General features: G+C 44.7%; 1 protein-coding gene across 14 annotated transcripts in view; it reads right to left on the bottom strand.

The window, feature by feature from the left end:
• The window catches only part of CHD3 (chromodomain helicase DNA binding protein 3), a 2,755,261-nt gene that overhangs the window by 1,000,970 nt on the left and 1,737,716 nt on the right, over positions 1-16,575 (bottom strand). For 8 of the 14 annotated variants that reach the window (XM_069646310.1, XM_069646296.1, XM_069646309.1 and 5 more), the window contains exons 27-28: positions 7,910-7,942; positions 6,102-6,188 (exon numbers count right to left, since the gene is read on the bottom strand). In XM_069646310.1, the coding sequence (XP_069502411.1) occupies positions 6,102-6,188; positions 7,910-7,942 (120 nt within the window). The remainder of the gene's footprint in view (positions 1-6,101; positions 6,189-7,909; positions 7,943-16,575) is intronic. The other 6 variants (XM_069646318.1, XM_069646303.1, XM_069646314.1 and 3 more) reach the window with 3 other exon arrangements.

Raw genomic sequence — 16,575 nt, 5'->3', positions numbered from 1 at the left:
ACTGTTGGTATGCAATTTTATCAACTATCTTTAGCAAAAACGGCACATTAGTTATAGGTCTGAAGTTACCAGGGATTGAGGCATCGAGATTATCTTTTTTTACAAGCGGAGTGATCCATGCCTCTTTGATGTTACTTGGGACATAAGATTCACCAAAGGTCTGGTTCACAAAACGAACAACCCATGGTGCTAGCGTCTCTTCTCTTCCGAAACATTTCCGCCACCGGGAGACCTGGGCATTCCCCTTAAATGAAGAGGGTTTCAAGTTGTTTATAATAGCAAGAACTTCCATCTCCGATACCCTTGCAAATGTGAAGGTTTCGGGATGGCTATGGGTGGGATGAGCTACAGGTTCTGATGCCACAGTGTTTTTAGAGAAGTTTTTTTTACATTGTTCTTTGATAGCTGGTGTTTTTCTGTTTTATTGGTGAAGCCGTCATGAATTGCTTGGCACCAAGAATTACTTTCTTGTTCTTGGCTTTTACTGGGGCATTTTTTAACTCCTGTAGGATGGTAAATATTTCTTTGGACTGGGATTTAGCTTGGGGAATCCTTTCATTAGGTTTTTTGGCTTTGGCATTGAAAATCACACTTTCGTAGTGTTTAACTGCCTGTTTATAACTAAGCATTGTTTTGGCAGACAGGGCTTTTCTCCAGAGACGTTCAGCTTTCCACTTAATATGTCTAGCTTCCAAAATATCTTCTGAGAACCAGTTATTTTGGTTTGTAGATTTATTAATCTTAAGAGGTTTGAGGGGGGCTAGGGTATCATATGCAGAGTTAGTGGCCTTCCTAAATAGATAACGTTATCAAGGGAGTTATGCTCCTGTAGGAGGGTAAAAGTGGAATTACTAACTCTTTAAAGGCTTCATGTGTCACATTTATTTTATTGCGCCAGGTATTAAGTGGCTTATTCTTATTAAACATCTATATCTGTGGAGGTTGTGTCAAGCACATGAAGTTTACAAGGTAGTGATCTGACCAAGCGCATTCTAAGATGGACAGAATTTTTATTTCTTGTTTTTTTTGTCATGATCCATTCCAGTATGTTACCGCAGTTGTGGGTTGCAGCTTGGACCTGTTGTTGGAATCCGATGGATTCTAAGGACATTCTCAGGTCATTGGCATCTTCATCTGTCGGGTTATTGTACTAGAGATTGACGTTGCCAAGGACAACAAAAGCTGAAGAGTCTTTGGAGAGGTTACCTATAGTAGCCAATAATTCTTCCTCAAACAACGGGGTACCTCTCGGAGGGCAATATAATAGCAATATGCTAATTGAGGATACAGGGTTAATATTGATTTTTACCATTAAGGCCTCTCAGTTTTCTAAATCAGGACCAATAATTGCATAGAGCTTCAGGCTGTGCTTACAAATAATAGCCACCCCTCCTCCTCTGCCTTCCTCCCTACTAACCTGGAGGGCAGAGTATCCGTCGGGGGTAGCCATAAGCGTAGCGTGATAAGAGGTTTCGGTCATCCAGGTTTCTGTTAGAAATAATATGTCAAGATTTTGCTCTGTGATCATATCAGCAATTTCAACTGCATGTTTTACAAGGGAACGAGTGTTTAATAAACAACATTTAAGTTTCCCTTTCCTTGCCTGAGGTAGTATTGCCTTCTGAACCATATTGGGGTTGTCACAGCTGTCCTGTAATGGGGACTCACCTGTTCCGTGGGCCTTAGACGCTACCTAACGGGATAGGGGGTCGTCAATATGTGAGGGCAGCATGGAGGCCCGGTGATTAGGTGGAGGGGGGTTGTAACAGCTGTCCTATAATGGGGACTCTCCTGTTCCGTGATCCTTAAAAGCTACCTCACGGGACAGGGGGTTGCCAATATATGAGGGTAGCATGAAGGCCCGGTGATTAGGTAGAGGGGGGACAAGTACAGACATATGAGGTGATCTAGGCGTAATCTCCTCATTTGGACTAAGAGTAGGCATTAGCTGAGTTATGTTGTGTGATTCCTCAACAGCATCAAGAGGTGGGGGTGGGGGTAGAGCACACTTGTGAGGGAGGAGTTACAGGCACACAACAAGCAACTACTTTGTTATTTTCCAATTTAGGCTTTAATAATGAAAGGGCATTGAATGCATTGTCCTTAAACATCATACCTCTTACCTCTGAGGCTTCTCAAGCATATTTTATTGCTTCTAAGATCTCTTTTAGTCCCATAATTAGTGGGTTCAGACCAGAGTTTCTGGTCCGTACTTGTCAGTCCCTGACGCGCCTGAGCTGACGCGCCTGTCGGGTTACTTTGACGATGTAGAGGACTACAAGTATGATGGAACTTGTAGTTCTCTTTATGACAAAGGGCACATAACTGCCTTTAACAAGTGAGGCAAGCACGATGGCAACAGTGCAGTATGGCAGTACGTCCCACAAGGCTTAGCAGTTGCAAATCTATGAAATTACACAATGTTAAAAAGAAAGTAAGATGCTAAAATCAAAAGGGCTAAAAACAAAAGCTAAAAGCAGAATAAAAGCAAACGGAGCGGCACATTTCTAATTAGCAGTGAAGATTTTCAAAAAAACATAACAGAGCTTCAGCTAAACACAAACAACCTAACAGGCACCACAAGGATGCAGAAGGCCATAAGACCCAGCAAGTGCAGAAAAGCTAAGGCTGCAACCCTTTTTCCTGTGGTTGGAAAACTTTGACCATCTTGGATATGTTTGCCACTCTGTCCTTGGCCGAGGAGGCCCAGCCCATGCAAGTGCCCAAGAAGGCTGAGATGAATTGGAGGGACTGGCATGGCAAATCCAGAGACTTCCTGAAGTTCACAGAGCATCCCAAGCTGTGCAATAGGTTACATGTCCAGTACAGGTGTGCCGATGCCAGATCTGGGAGCTGGTCGTCCAAATCTGGGGCGCCAGTCATCCAAATATGGAAAAAATGAATGTGCTCCTTCTGAGGTGAGCCCCCACTGCCAACAGCTTGGTAAAAATCCAGGGTTCTGAACAAAGGCCGACGGCAGGAACTTGAACTGGTAGTATGGAAGTAAGCATCCTGGAGATCCAGGGAGACCAGCCAATCATCCAGTTCCAGGGGCTAAAGAATTTGAACCAGAGGGACCATTTTAAACCTGTCCTTGCATAAGCACAATTTCAGAAGCCGCAGATCCAGATCCTTCTTTGGAACCAGAAAAATAGGTTGACTACCAACCCCTGCCTCGTTCCGCACAGGGTACCCATTCTATGGCCCCTTTTGTCAGAAGCTGATGGATCTCCTGCATGAGGAGGGGTTCCGGAGGCAAGGACTGGTTGCCCGGAGGATGGTCTAGAGGGCGAAGAACAATATGGAGACAGTAACCATGGTGAATGACCTGTAAGGCCCAGCCATCGGAAGTGGTATGCATCCATTCTTTGCCGATCTGGGTTATTCTGCCTCCCACAGGGTTATGGTGATAGAAATCCACTTCAGAGAGCCTATGCGCCCGGGGCTGTAGAACGCACAGTGTCGATGGAGGTACCTTCTCTGTGCCCACCATTCTCCTACCCCTGTTGGAACAATGCAGCCCGTGTCATCCAGGGGCGGCCTGACCACTTCCTCTTTAGGCATAGAAGGCAAAGAAGCGGAACCTCCTGCCACAGCTATTGTTTCTTGACTGCTAGTCCAAGCGATTTTGTGGTTTCTTTTGAGGCCAGTCATTTTTGCAAGGACCCGTTGGCCTTAGTACCGAGCAGGTTCATGCTGTCTCAAGATATGTATTTCTTGAGCAACTTGCGCAAAACCTGATGTCCTGAGTCAAGAAAATACATGCAAGACCGTGCTGGCGCCCAAGGTTCTTGCCACACAGTCTGCAGTATCCAGACCTGATTGAAGGATCTGGAGGGATGATTCCTTGCCATCCCTAATCGGAGCCTCAAATCCATCTCGCCCCCGGAGATGTGCTCTGCCACCTCCAAAATGATATAGTGCCCAAAGAAGATGTTGGCCAGGGGACAGGAGGCATTCATACATCAGAGATCCAGGGTCGAAGAGCCGAACATTTTCATTCCCCATGCATCTAGTCACTTGCTCTCTATGTCAGGGGGCAAAGATGGGAAGGATGTGGTCTTGAGGTTTGCAGTAGAAGCCTGAACCACCAAACTCTACAGCGATGCATGGGCAGAGAGGAACATGGGTTCAATAGGGGCCGGCCAGTGCTTTTTACCCAGGTCCCGGTCAACAGTGAGTACTGAAGCCAGTTGGATCCAGAGCTCAAGGGCTGGTCCCTCTACTGTCGGATTGAATGTCAATAGTGTCGCTTTCATTGGAACCTTGTCCAGAATGTCTGTTAGCTCGTACTGCACCTTAGGGAGTGAAAGGGCAGACAACCCTAATATGTCGACAACCATTGCAATCAGGAACTGAAAAGTTACTTGGCCCTTGCCCAGGGTAGGAACAAGGAGCATTTCGACCTCTGTTGAGGTGTTCAGGCTACTTGCCTCCTGCTAGTCGGTTGCAAGATCCACCAGGTCCCCTTGTTACCCATAAAACTCCTCTGGGAATTTTTGGACCTCCCTTGGCTGGAGACTGGAGGGGTTCCAGTCCAAAGGGGATAGGTCCCCTTCCTCGTCATAAATGTCCTCCAAACGTGACATGTATATGCTTATGGCCAGCGTGGCAAATTCCCTCACGACTCTAGCATCATCGGCATGCTCCGAGTAAGTGGGTGCAGAAGTCAGAGGACAGGCATCCTTAGATGTAACGCTGTGACCTTTTGACGGGATTTTGTCTGGTCTACTTTTGGACTCCCTTCTGGCACATCCAAGTGCCTGTGGGATCCATTGACTTGGCCAAAGCCATCCCACTGGGGACAAGACCACTGGTACCGGGGCCTTGGTTCTTGATGCCATGCATCTTTTGCCTGAAGTCCTTCGATTCCACTGGAATAGAGGATTGGGTTGGAAAAGGGACCTGTTGAGCATGTTCCTGCGGGGGTTCCCTGAAGTGATGGCTTCTCTTCTTCAAAGACAGAGAAGAATGGTGCCTTGAAGTCGAGAAATCTGGATCTTTTGCAGTGCTTCATCTTATTCTGTACTTTCGACATGTGATTGTTCTTCGGTGATGCGGTCAGTGCCAGACAACCTCAAACAGATGTTTGTCACCTCTGTCCTTGTGGAGAAAGGCGAACAGTTTTGCCTCATGTTATTGAAGTGCCTTTGGGTGCATCGATTGACATGATGCATAGGCCAGCATTTTGTGGCCTTCACTGAGACAGTAAAGACAGATGTGTTGCACACTCTGGACATTTAGTGCATGCAGTCGACACAGGGCTTGAATTCCGAGGACTTTGCTGGATTCAACACGTTGCTGAATAAGAATAGGAAGCGCAATATTCTAAAAGAGCAGTGTTCCTAAAGTGAGCAGAGTGTGCGTAAAAAAAGGAACTAGGGACACTGGTTGCAACGCCTCTAAATATACTAGGCCCAATGTCGTGTCCGGCACAGGGTGCGTAGAGGTATCAGGCAAAGCCGATGTAGAGCCATGTTGCGTCTCCCGGTGGCAGAAATGTTTCGGAAGAGCAGCTGCACTGGGAGATAGATATCAAAGATGAAGAATCTGTCCATTGTTATGTTTTCTGGTCTCTTCGTCCTTGATTCAGACTCATGCAATTAATCAAACCCTGATTTCAATAAGATGCAAGTTCCTCTGAGCATTTCTCAGCTGTAGCCTGTAGGACTGACCACACAAAAGCTACTAGAAACCAATGATGGAGGGGCATTTGGGGAGAGGAGAGCAGTCATCTCTAGATCTCACAATTGGACAAAATAATGTCATGTAGCCAGTTCTTGGCTTCTTTCAATGGACGAAAGAAGTTGCCCCCGAACTTCACCTTTAGGCAGCAGTCTGGGTCTCTTCTGGATGACACCCTGAATGTTGTGCCTTGAATATTTTGTTGCATGTATTTATGACAAACTGTAATTGTGCCTTGAGACAGTTGTGAAATGGAAGCAGATTAGAGAACAGTTTTCAGAGATTTGTTTGAGATACTTTAAAGAGTTCAGCGTAGTTAAGGACAGCAATTTGTGTCAGATATATTGAAAACATAAGATCATGCAAAGCAGGAAGGCATAGGAAATGTGGGTAAAATGACAAAACCACTGACTTACCTTCTGGCCTGTCATCAAAGTCTTCGTCCTCCTCCTCTGAGCCCACGGAGTACTCCGACTGGTTGTCTGAAATACCATTATGCCATTCTGTAATCAGAGCACAACTGTCACATGATAAGACACTGGTGCCCACCCCCACCCACCTCAACCCCCCTCCCCACCCCACCTGCAAAGGCAATGATGCCCCAGGGAGAATCTGCCTTACCCGGTGCTACTCCACTGTAACAGTATAGTAGTTCTGTAATCCACTCTGCCATCTGTGCTAATGAGATTCCCATGACTCCTGGGATTGGTTTATGGATCTGTGTGTCCAGCACTGATCGCCACAGACCAGTTTATGGACATTTATGTCCGGCTATGACAGTGAATCAAGGTGCAAAACCCCCTTTGGACTGGTTTACAGATTAGTTGGTTAGCAAACTAGATAGTCGCTGGTTTTTATGTTTTTTATAAAGTGGTAGGAAGTTAAGAGTACTGGAAACCAAACTGAACAAATGGAGAAGGACATTACTCCTCTAACATGCAACCTTTCAATGATTTGGCCTCTGTCTGCTTCAACGATCAGCTTTTATTGGCCCCTGTGCCTGTGAGGCCTAAATTGCTCTTGCCTTTCTACCTGCCCTGTAGATACCTGTCAGCCAAGGTCTATATCAAGGCTTCTGCAGCTGCTGGAAGGAGATTTGAGGTGTACCCTTTCTGAGGAAGGATCTGTGGCTGATATTAGGATGGGGCTTTTATGTCAGGCATCGCTATCGAAGTCGGACATCTCTTCAGTATCTATACAGCTCTAGTCATGAAACTCTAGGTAACTGTTGTAGGACGAAACAAACAAGCCGCTTCTTAGGCGCCAATTGAGAGCTTGGCAAAATTAACCAACTAGATCCCTCTCCCAAATTATAAATCCTGCCAATTCCATCATCAGAAATAGTGCCACACTGACTTTGTAATCAAACAGGTCCTGCTGTTTCTTCTGTGATTAGGGATTGGCAGGGTGGCTTTTTTCACTTAATTAATCATGTAAGGTTCCAAATTGGCACCCCAAGCAAATGTATTTCATTCCGAAGGACAGTGATCCTGCCAGCTTCCTACACACTGCCTACACCAATGAGCTCTAACTCTGTACAGTAGGGAATACCTTGACATAACTGAACGTAAGCACACATTCCACGCAATTTCGCTCGCTGGTATATACAGAGTATTGTGGTATATTTCGTTGTATTTACTTCTTGCGTGTCTCATGCCATCAGATGACCGCTTCAAAGCAGATAGCCAAGATAAATCTTCATCTTCGAAAGGGGAGAGCATAATTGTCAACATTTGTGTAGTCAGTGCTACACTGTTGTAAAATTACCAACAAGAGTGTCATGATAGGCCAATTGAACTAGCTGTTTTCTTGGCATGGGCACTGCCCTAAAAGCGACTTGATTGGGGGAGTACCATTCCACTTTAACTCCAGAACTCTTTAACAGATTACACTAAAATGTTAAAGGCTATCACTTTTAGTTATACGCATTCTTCAAATGTTTTATAAGCTCCTATTTGTGATCATTTAGTCCCAGCACATTGTGGCAATTGTATGCAATGAACAAATTCACAAATGGCTTGCAATCGCTAATGGTTCAGTCTTCTGGGGGACTCCCACAGGAAGCATTTGGGACGTCAAAGTTTTTCTCCACACATGTTGGCAGAGTGTACAGAAAACCTATACTAGGCATTTGAGGGACTATAGGGCATATTTTAACAAAACTATTTTGACAAGAGGTTTAAAAGAAAAAACACCCACTGGGACCTTTATATATATTTTTTACCTCTACTGCACATCAGGCCCCTTCTGAGAAGACCTGTGTTTAAGAGAAAGCTATTTCAGAATAAAATACACCTTCTTCCATCTCAAACATTTTTACTTGCACAAGCATCTAGAGAATCCAAGTAACAACTGACAGCATAAACTCAAGCCACCATCAACCAAAAAGAACATTGCATAGTTGGTGAAATATCCTATGTATTTTTGACAAATTGAAACTGTGAGGGTTTTTCCGTTAAAAGAACCAGATCTATTTAATTGAGGATCATTCCAATAGTCTTTCCCACAGATTGCTTGCTTACTATTTATTTTGCATTTTCTTTACAGCGCACATAATCCGTAGGTACTATCTAGCCTAAACAGTATTTTGAAGCTCAAGAAACATGATGATATTGGTCTGGGAATTCTAAAATTGCAAGACGCTATGTGCCCACCATCGTATCAACTGTTCCTCTAAATTATGGATAAGGTATCTGTCTGATATGCTGAAAAGGGGACAGAGTACAGATTTTTCCTCTTGTTATGGTATTTTCTATGCTCCAACTCAAAGCCAATTGGACATAACAATTGCTCATGTAGTTTCCTTACACTTAGTAAACATATGGGTTCATGAATATTTCACAGAACGTGTGTTAGTGCTGATATGTAGTATGTTCCTGGGCCATGAAAGGGTACTATTATGTTGTGACCGAGTTGTAAAAAAGGATCAGTTTGTTTATTCTTCATGTCATGTTCAGCAGTATAATAGTAGGATTTATGATACTGCTTCCACTAGTCCATCTTCTAAGCTTCAACTGTTACTCATCGAACTCCAACACACATCATCATTACCACTCATTGTATCACTTTGCCTTCACTATCATAGACTCCATTCATTAAGTGTCTAGTCTTGTAGCTGGTGGTGTACACGGCTGGGAATAGCACGACAGCCTGAACGATCTGGCCTCCGCAAGATTCAGGACATTACCGTCCAAGTGTGCAACACATCAACAATAACCAATCCTCCCGCTACAAGAATGGTTAAAACAAAACATTGAAACAAAACAGAACCCCTTGGAGGAAACAGTGCATGCTTCTCTGTTCCCTTTAATCAAAGGGCAGCTGAGGCCATTTGAAGACGGCCACTATGAATAACAAGAAGGGCCGAGGAGCTTGACCGTTGTCGCTTCCAAGCAGCAGAAAGAGGCGGCCCAGCTGTATTTGGTGAGCTGTGACCTCTCGGACAAGTGGGGTGGGGAGTAGGACTAGATAGGCCACAGTTAAGGATGGGCCACTGAAGTGGCTCAGGAAGTCAAAGCACAGCCCACAGGGAAGCAGCATGAAGCATCCAAGCGAACACAGGGAGTCATTGTCAGATTCCGCCTGGCGTTCTAGAAAGCTCATTGGCTGGCTCTCCAGGGCTGGGTGCTAATTCGGAATGTAGTTCATCTACCCTCTTTGTACTTGCCAATACAATGCATGGGGAGGGTTTACACATAAGAACGCACAGCGGCACATCTACTAATGCTGTGGTACGTATACAAACAATAGAAAGTACAAGGATTAAACTAGCAGTAAAAATCCTGTATGGGATTCACAAACATGCCCTACAGGAGGACAATGTGTGAGGAAATATCCTGGGTGTCATGGCAAACAAACACAGTATGTTCCTAGTCTAAGATTATCTCATGGTTGCAGGCACATTAATAGACATTATTGCAGGCTTAAACATTTCTAGGCCCTCATATAACATTTAAAAACAATAACACACTATGATGCCAAGAACCTATTACCAAAAAAATATTTTTATTGTATTTCAGTTTATTTTAAACCTTTATACAAATGCTTTATGAATCTCATATTTGCAACAGTGAGGCACACTGTGATGCTTGGAACACCCTTTAATAATGTAGAAGCACCCTATAATTCTAAGAGAATTATCATTAACATTGGTGTATTGTTCGATATCCTGTACCAAACTACTTGCAAGTTAAGGTACTTTTTGTGAAATATTAAACTAGCGCTTGTTGGGGCACTGTTTGATTTAGTTACCTTAATAATACAGAGGTGCTACCTGATGTCTTGAATAACTTCTAGTTTGTAGCATTATATAACATTGGAACTTTAGACACTCTACCATGCCATTGCAGTAACCATGTAAACTTGAGGCACTCCAAGACGGCTTATATATAATACTCTGATGCAACCTGTGATGCCTCTTATAAGGCATATAAACAGAGGCATTCTTTGGTACCTTTTGTTCTATCTTACAATGTATAGCCACTAAATGTTGTCTTAAGGGAGAGGTGCGCTGTGATCTCTTCAAGTGTCAGATGAACTAAATCTTCATGTAAAATACCCCCATGTCAAACTTAGACAAGTTTAGCAATTGGTAAACACAAAATATACACTCATCTTGTGACAGACTATGTATCCATTACAGCCAGTGTATCCTTGGTGTCTCTTGTCAACTCCAATGTTGCATATAGACGGCTGACAGTATTTACTAAAGGCCTCAAGATCTTGCATGCACTCCCAGACCGCAATGTATGTTTGTGCTATACATTCTTACCCTTCTGCAGAGAAGCTGCTCTTGGAGCCAACTAGTTGGAGCACAGCTCTGTTTCTTTGCAATAAACATGGACATTTAGCTTATCAGTCTGCGTGTCTCTCAGAGCAACGTATACATCATTCACATCAATGAATCTCATGCTCATGTTTTCCTGAATGGTGAAGCATATAGTCAGCATCTTAGCCCCTTTTCTTGTATGCAGAACGCAGATATGTGTTTCCTTACAATAGTTCTGTTGGAAACCATGGCATATGCAAGTGAAGCAGCGCTGTGGAGGAGAGCCCGGCTATCTCACTGTGAAGAAATACACAGCATGTATTTTCGTCAGTGATTCAAAAGATGTCACTAATTGCAAATGTGCTGTAAAGATGCATGCTATAGGTCTGGTTTGTATCAGCTTAATGAGGGCTCTTGTGCTACCCATATTGACCTGGAGTTCGGGACGTCCTCCTAAATTCAGTGGCAATGGTCCACAGAATTGAGAGGTACAGTACCTTTTATCTCTGTCTCTGTGGTCGGAATGCCACAAGTCCTAACTGAAGGTTTTGCTCGACAGCTGGTACTTGAAAGAACAATTCTGCAATGTCCAAAATGCTTTAATTCGGGCACTATGTCCAAGGGATCACAGAGGCAGAAGCTCACCTTCACTCATGTTCCATGGTCCAACACTAGGTGTATGCTTCATGGTGCAGCACAGCGTGAGGGTGCAGCTCGGTGATGGCCGCTAACAGCTCCATACTTATCTCTCTGCTTGGTCCGATGGCTCTGTCAATCAGCTGGACTCAGCGGTTCCAAATCATCTCACTTTCATTGCTGTACTGCTCCTGTCTAATGGTAAAGAACTGGCGATGTGTCCTGTGGTGCAGCAAAGGTAGGTCTGAGAAAAAATCTCAACAGAAGATCAACTCAATTGCTCCGGGTTGCTCCTCCAATCGGTTTGCATCAATGGCCCAAAACCTGTGACTATGATATGTCTGGTCCGGCTGGCTCAAGAGTTCCACTGGGGTGGGTAGAGGTTGATTTCCCGAAGGTCCACAGGTGTGAGCTTAGGAGTCCATGGTAAGGAGTATTTCCCTCAAGTTGTTCCTAGAGCAATTTAATGTAGACGGTCAAATTCTCACCCAATTTCTATCAAGGAACCTGTCTCATGTGATGTGCAACCTGATTCATGAAGGTTATTTCTGATTATGGAATGAATTCAGAAGGAACCACAACAATGGACTGTATATAGCCTTGATGCCCACAAAGAATTCAATTGCATTGATTGGTTCTATATGTTTGAAGTTTCAAATGAATTGGATTGGGGCACAGGTTTTATAAACTGTAATAAACTACGTAATAACAGCTCCCTATCTAGGATTAAGATTAACATTACTATTTCATCCAGGATGCAAAAGTGCAAAGGGATGTCCAGTGTCACCATTATTATTATTTACTTTAATGATAGAACTCTTGGGCTACCTGATGAGGACAACATTTTTTGAAGGAGTTTTCGGTTTTAGTAGTATAGTCAGGCCTAGCCATGATGCACTTAACACATTCTCTTCTGTGGTTCAACACTTCTTTATAATGTATCTTTTCAGGGAGTACTTTGGACTATAGAGGATCCAGGGTTCAATCTACAATCTATAACAATGCTAGAAAAAAAAATGCTCTGCACGGTTTCTGTAGACAGGCATGATGACACTCTCATCAATCGTTGAAAATTAATGATCCTGTAGGTGGCGGTTCTGAGTCGCTTATCGCCTGATGAGCTTTGCACTCTGAAGTGAACTACCCTGAGAATGGGAGCATGTGGCTGGCTGACATACCCTCGAGCAGACATGGAGGCAAGGCGAGAGTTGGCCTGCAGCAGCTTACTGGGACGTTCTGTGCACTCTCCTCACCTGGCGCCTTACCCTGGTGCTGTGCAGTGCATTGTGGTGACACATTTCTCAGAAAAGGTGCGTCCTAGGGCCTTGAAACATGGTTTTTTGAAAACCCTTTGAAACCATTGAGTTTCGTTCCTTACGCCGAAACACTTAATGAGCACTTTGTCCAGTGCTTCTACGACCACAATGATCTTTCGCTGATTTCAGGCAGTCGTCTCATGTTTCAAGGGCTCACATCCGGGTAAAGGGGTGGGGTGTCCAAATGTTATGTAGCCAGTAATGAATGTCCGGAGAGTCCTAAAGGTAACTATGCAAAATATGGTGAAGATTGGTGGAACGGTGTGGAATTGTATAAGGAACAAATAAACAGATTTTCCGCTTTGTATATATCCACCCTATAATATAAAATCATAAGTGACGATTTTGTGTAACATTTTTATGTAACGCTTTTTTGCGAGATGGTGCACGCCGACTAAGCCATAAACGATGTTCGCCGTGAAATGAAACAAAAAATGTTTCTCAACCGGTCTCGACACGAGGAACAAAACTAAAACCACATTTCAAGGCCCTAGGATGCACAGTGTTAGAGATATTTGCACTGCAACGAACTGCACCGTGCAAGGGTGAGGCGGAACAGCGACCTACATGATCATTCATTTTGAACAATTGATGAAGAGTGTTATCATGTCTGTCTACAGACTTCTGCTAGTGTCCTTTAACATTCAGCCAGTAGACCATCGACCCCTGGCATTTTCCCGTATTGTTACAAGGCAACTACTGCTCTCAGGTCCAATTCTGTCAGTGCGGCATCCGATAAAGCAGCCTGCTCCCATGTTAATCTAGGTACCAAGATTTGTGACAATGGAAAATCTATCTTGTCCGCTTCATGATTTGTTGCTTTGCCATAAAGCGACTCATAGTAACTGCAGAAGAACTTGTTTATCTCAGTCCGGGGTTGCCAAATCGCACCACATTCATCACCCGCCAAGAATATGGTTCTCTTTACGACAAAGCCACTGCAGCAGTCTGGCAGCCATATCTCCTTTTTTTTGTGCAATTTCTCTGCATATACATTGAAGTCAAACTTTCCTAGCCTCTTCCACGCTCCGATAAATTGCTGTCTAAGAGCCTTATCACGGGTTGGGCGGTATCCCAGGTGTAATACCGCCCAACTCTAATAGCGTTAGCGCCAACTGGTCTGGTGGTATTACCGCCGGATCACAGGTTGGGCGGTAACGATAAATCCCCATTCTCCATTGGACCCAATACAATCCGCTAATACAGCCGGCGAAAACTGGACTCTAAATTGGATTTTCACCTCCAAAGCTGGAGATAAAACAGCCCATTTAGCGCCCAACTCGTGATTGGGCCAGCCCTTAAATGTGGCAGTAATACTGTTCCCGCCGCATTTAAGGGCTATCGCACAACTCGTGATGGGGCCCTAAGAGTGGTCAGTTCCTCCCCCAGTGTCCCTTCCAAATCTAGTAAGCCCTCTTTAATTTGGGTTGAGGATTCAATACAAACTATCTCATCCACTAGGGTCTCCCTAATCCCTCCAGGTTTTGCAATTACATATCCACGAATAACCGCTTTAAAGGACTCCAAAAGTGTATCCCAGCGCTCTACACTTCCCTCATTTACTTTGAAGAATTCTACAATTCTATCCTCCAGGTGTGTTTGAAATAGGTAATCCGACAGCGTCTCAGCCCTCATCCTGCATGTTGGCACGGAAGAAACACCACCTTGCAATACCCATTTGAATATCAGCAGTTCATGATGCGAAATTGATCTACCCAGGTAGCCTATATTAGTGACTCATGTATAGATTCCTTTTCCGTGAACACATAGTCAATGTGTATATAAACCTTATGTGGGGTTGAATAATAAGAATACAATCTACGTCCAGAATGAAACACCCTCCAAACATCCACAAGTACTAGGTCCTCAAACAGTACTCAGAGCCCTCGCCAATGATGACTGAACCTAGCCCTTACTATCTGATCTATCAAGAATATGGTCTAGGGTGCAATTAAAATTACCTCCCCATATCCATATTATGTTTCTCAGTGGGGCCAGTCGGCCATATAGAGAGAGAAAAAAGCGAGATGTATTATGGTTGGGAGCGTAGTTATTTATAAACCATGGCTCCTTATTTTCCACATAGCCATGTAGCATCACTAGTTTCTCATTTCCATCTGATTGTACATTCAGCAACTTAAACGGGACCGATCCAGCCACGTACAGTAATTTGCTGCATATCCCACAAAACCCCATTTGTTAATCAGAGTTGCCTGTCTATCATCTGTCAAGTGCGTTTTTTGTAGCAATGTAATTAATTACACATTTCCTGCGTAGAGAAGAGCCAATACCAGCACTGCCACCTACCCTCTTGGTTATCCGACCCATGAAGCGTGTGTCAGTTGAGGCTTCCGCCGCCACTTTCTCACCCCCTCCTCCCGCCTTGGCTGACTCACACCCTGACAGAGCCCTTTCCATGCTCCACTCTGCTATAGCTGATACTTTCGATGTTCTTGCCCCTGTCATGCGGATCCGCTTGAAATCCAAAGCCAAGTGCAACTCTTGGTACGACTCAGACCTCGTCACCCTTAAACGTAAGTACAGAGTGGCTGAGAGGAAATGGCACGCTTCCGGTCACATCCTCTGATAAACTGGCCTGCCGCCTGCTCCAAAAGCAATACCGGCTCTGTGTCCGCACCAAGAAGAGAGCACATTTAAACCTGCGTTTCTGCGACTTCTAACAACTCGGCCAAACTCTTTAAACTCTGCAAGGAGCTGGACAATCCTGCTGCAGCCTCTACCCCTTCTGTCCCCTCCCAGTCCCTCTGCACGGCCCTGGCTTCTCATTTCATCTCTAAAACTCAGGACTACCTGTCCTCTCTCTCTTCCTCTCCCTCTACTCCCTGCTCTTCCTCTGGCCCTTCTTCAGCCACCTCTCCTCCCTCCTTCTCTGCCTTTCCCCTGTCCTCTTCAGACAAGGTTACTAGACAAGTGAGATCTATGAAAGTCTCATCAAAACAGGTTCACCCCTGTTCCTCCAAAACCATCAAGGACCACATTGACACCCTGGCTCCTGCTCTAGCTGATTTCTGAAACCACTCCTTTGCCACTGGAGTCTTCCCCTCCCCCCTGAATGTCAGGGTTCCACTAGATGGTTCTGCATCTGATCATAAAGAAGTTCTGCGTAAATGCAAACATTCCAGAATACACAGTAGAGTGAATGGTTCTCACTCCAAAGCGGGACGCTCTGTAACTCCTCGGAATCATGGTTTGTTTGTTTACACGCTCCCTTTCAGGAAACGCTATGGGTTGCCGTGGAGATGCTGGCGTCCTTTGCATTGGCGTAGGCTGTCAGGCCTATGACGCCGCGCTGTGCGTGTGGTCACCTGACCAGTATTTATGCCCTGCCCCCACGCATAGCGGTGCTTCTGAATTTGCAAAAACTCTAAAGCTACGCATCTTGTTACTCTGTCTCCTGGTTCCTTGACTCCTTGTCTTTCTACGTGATTTCTTGCATTGTTCTTGTCTATTGCCTTCGTCTTACCTTCCCATTGTTATACCCGGTACATCCACGGACTGCATTGTCTCTTCCCACAAGTCTTACCTGCTCATTACTAGACCCGGAACGTCCACGGACTGCATCGTCTCTTCCCACAAGTCTTACCTGCTCATTACTAGACCCGGAACGTCCACGGACTGCATCGTCTCCTCCCACAAATCTTACCTGCTCTTACTAGACCCGGAACGGCCACAGACTGCATTTGCATCATTCTTCAAGTCTTACCCGTTAACTGCTTAACTTGGAACTTTCACTGACTGCTTGGTCCCCTTCACGTCTTACCCCGCTTGCCAAAGCCATTTGGATTTTTCCAGCTGGAGTCATTTCTTCATCCTCCATTTTTCAGCTCAAAGACTTTAAGGGACATAAAGAACTGTCGCGCATTGGCACAAGGATCAAAGAACATCAGCGCATCGGTGCAAGGATCAAATGACTCTTTAGGCGTCCTCGTGCTGGCGGGAATAGAAACAGGACATTGAGTTTCCAGGACTACCGCTTCATTCACCAGAATTCATCTGCTGTTTTTCACCTGTCCTCTCAATTGGTAAGCCCATACACCTTGGTTCATGCTTTGCTTCCTTCCACTACCGCCCTTCCGGTAATTGTTGCATTTCTTGTTTTAGGGTACTCACCAATGTAGCTCGGAAGTATTCAGTCCCATTTTGAGTTTC

This window comes from Ambystoma mexicanum, chromosome 1p (assembly GCF_040938575.1).
Source record: "Ambystoma mexicanum isolate Mex_15411 chromosome 1p, UKY_AmexF1_1, whole genome shotgun sequence".
Taxonomy (NCBI): Eukaryota; Metazoa; Chordata; class Amphibia; order Caudata; family Ambystomatidae; genus Ambystoma; species Ambystoma mexicanum.
Note: the sequence above shows the minus strand (reverse complement) of the source record. Positions and strands in the feature narration are given on the sequence as shown.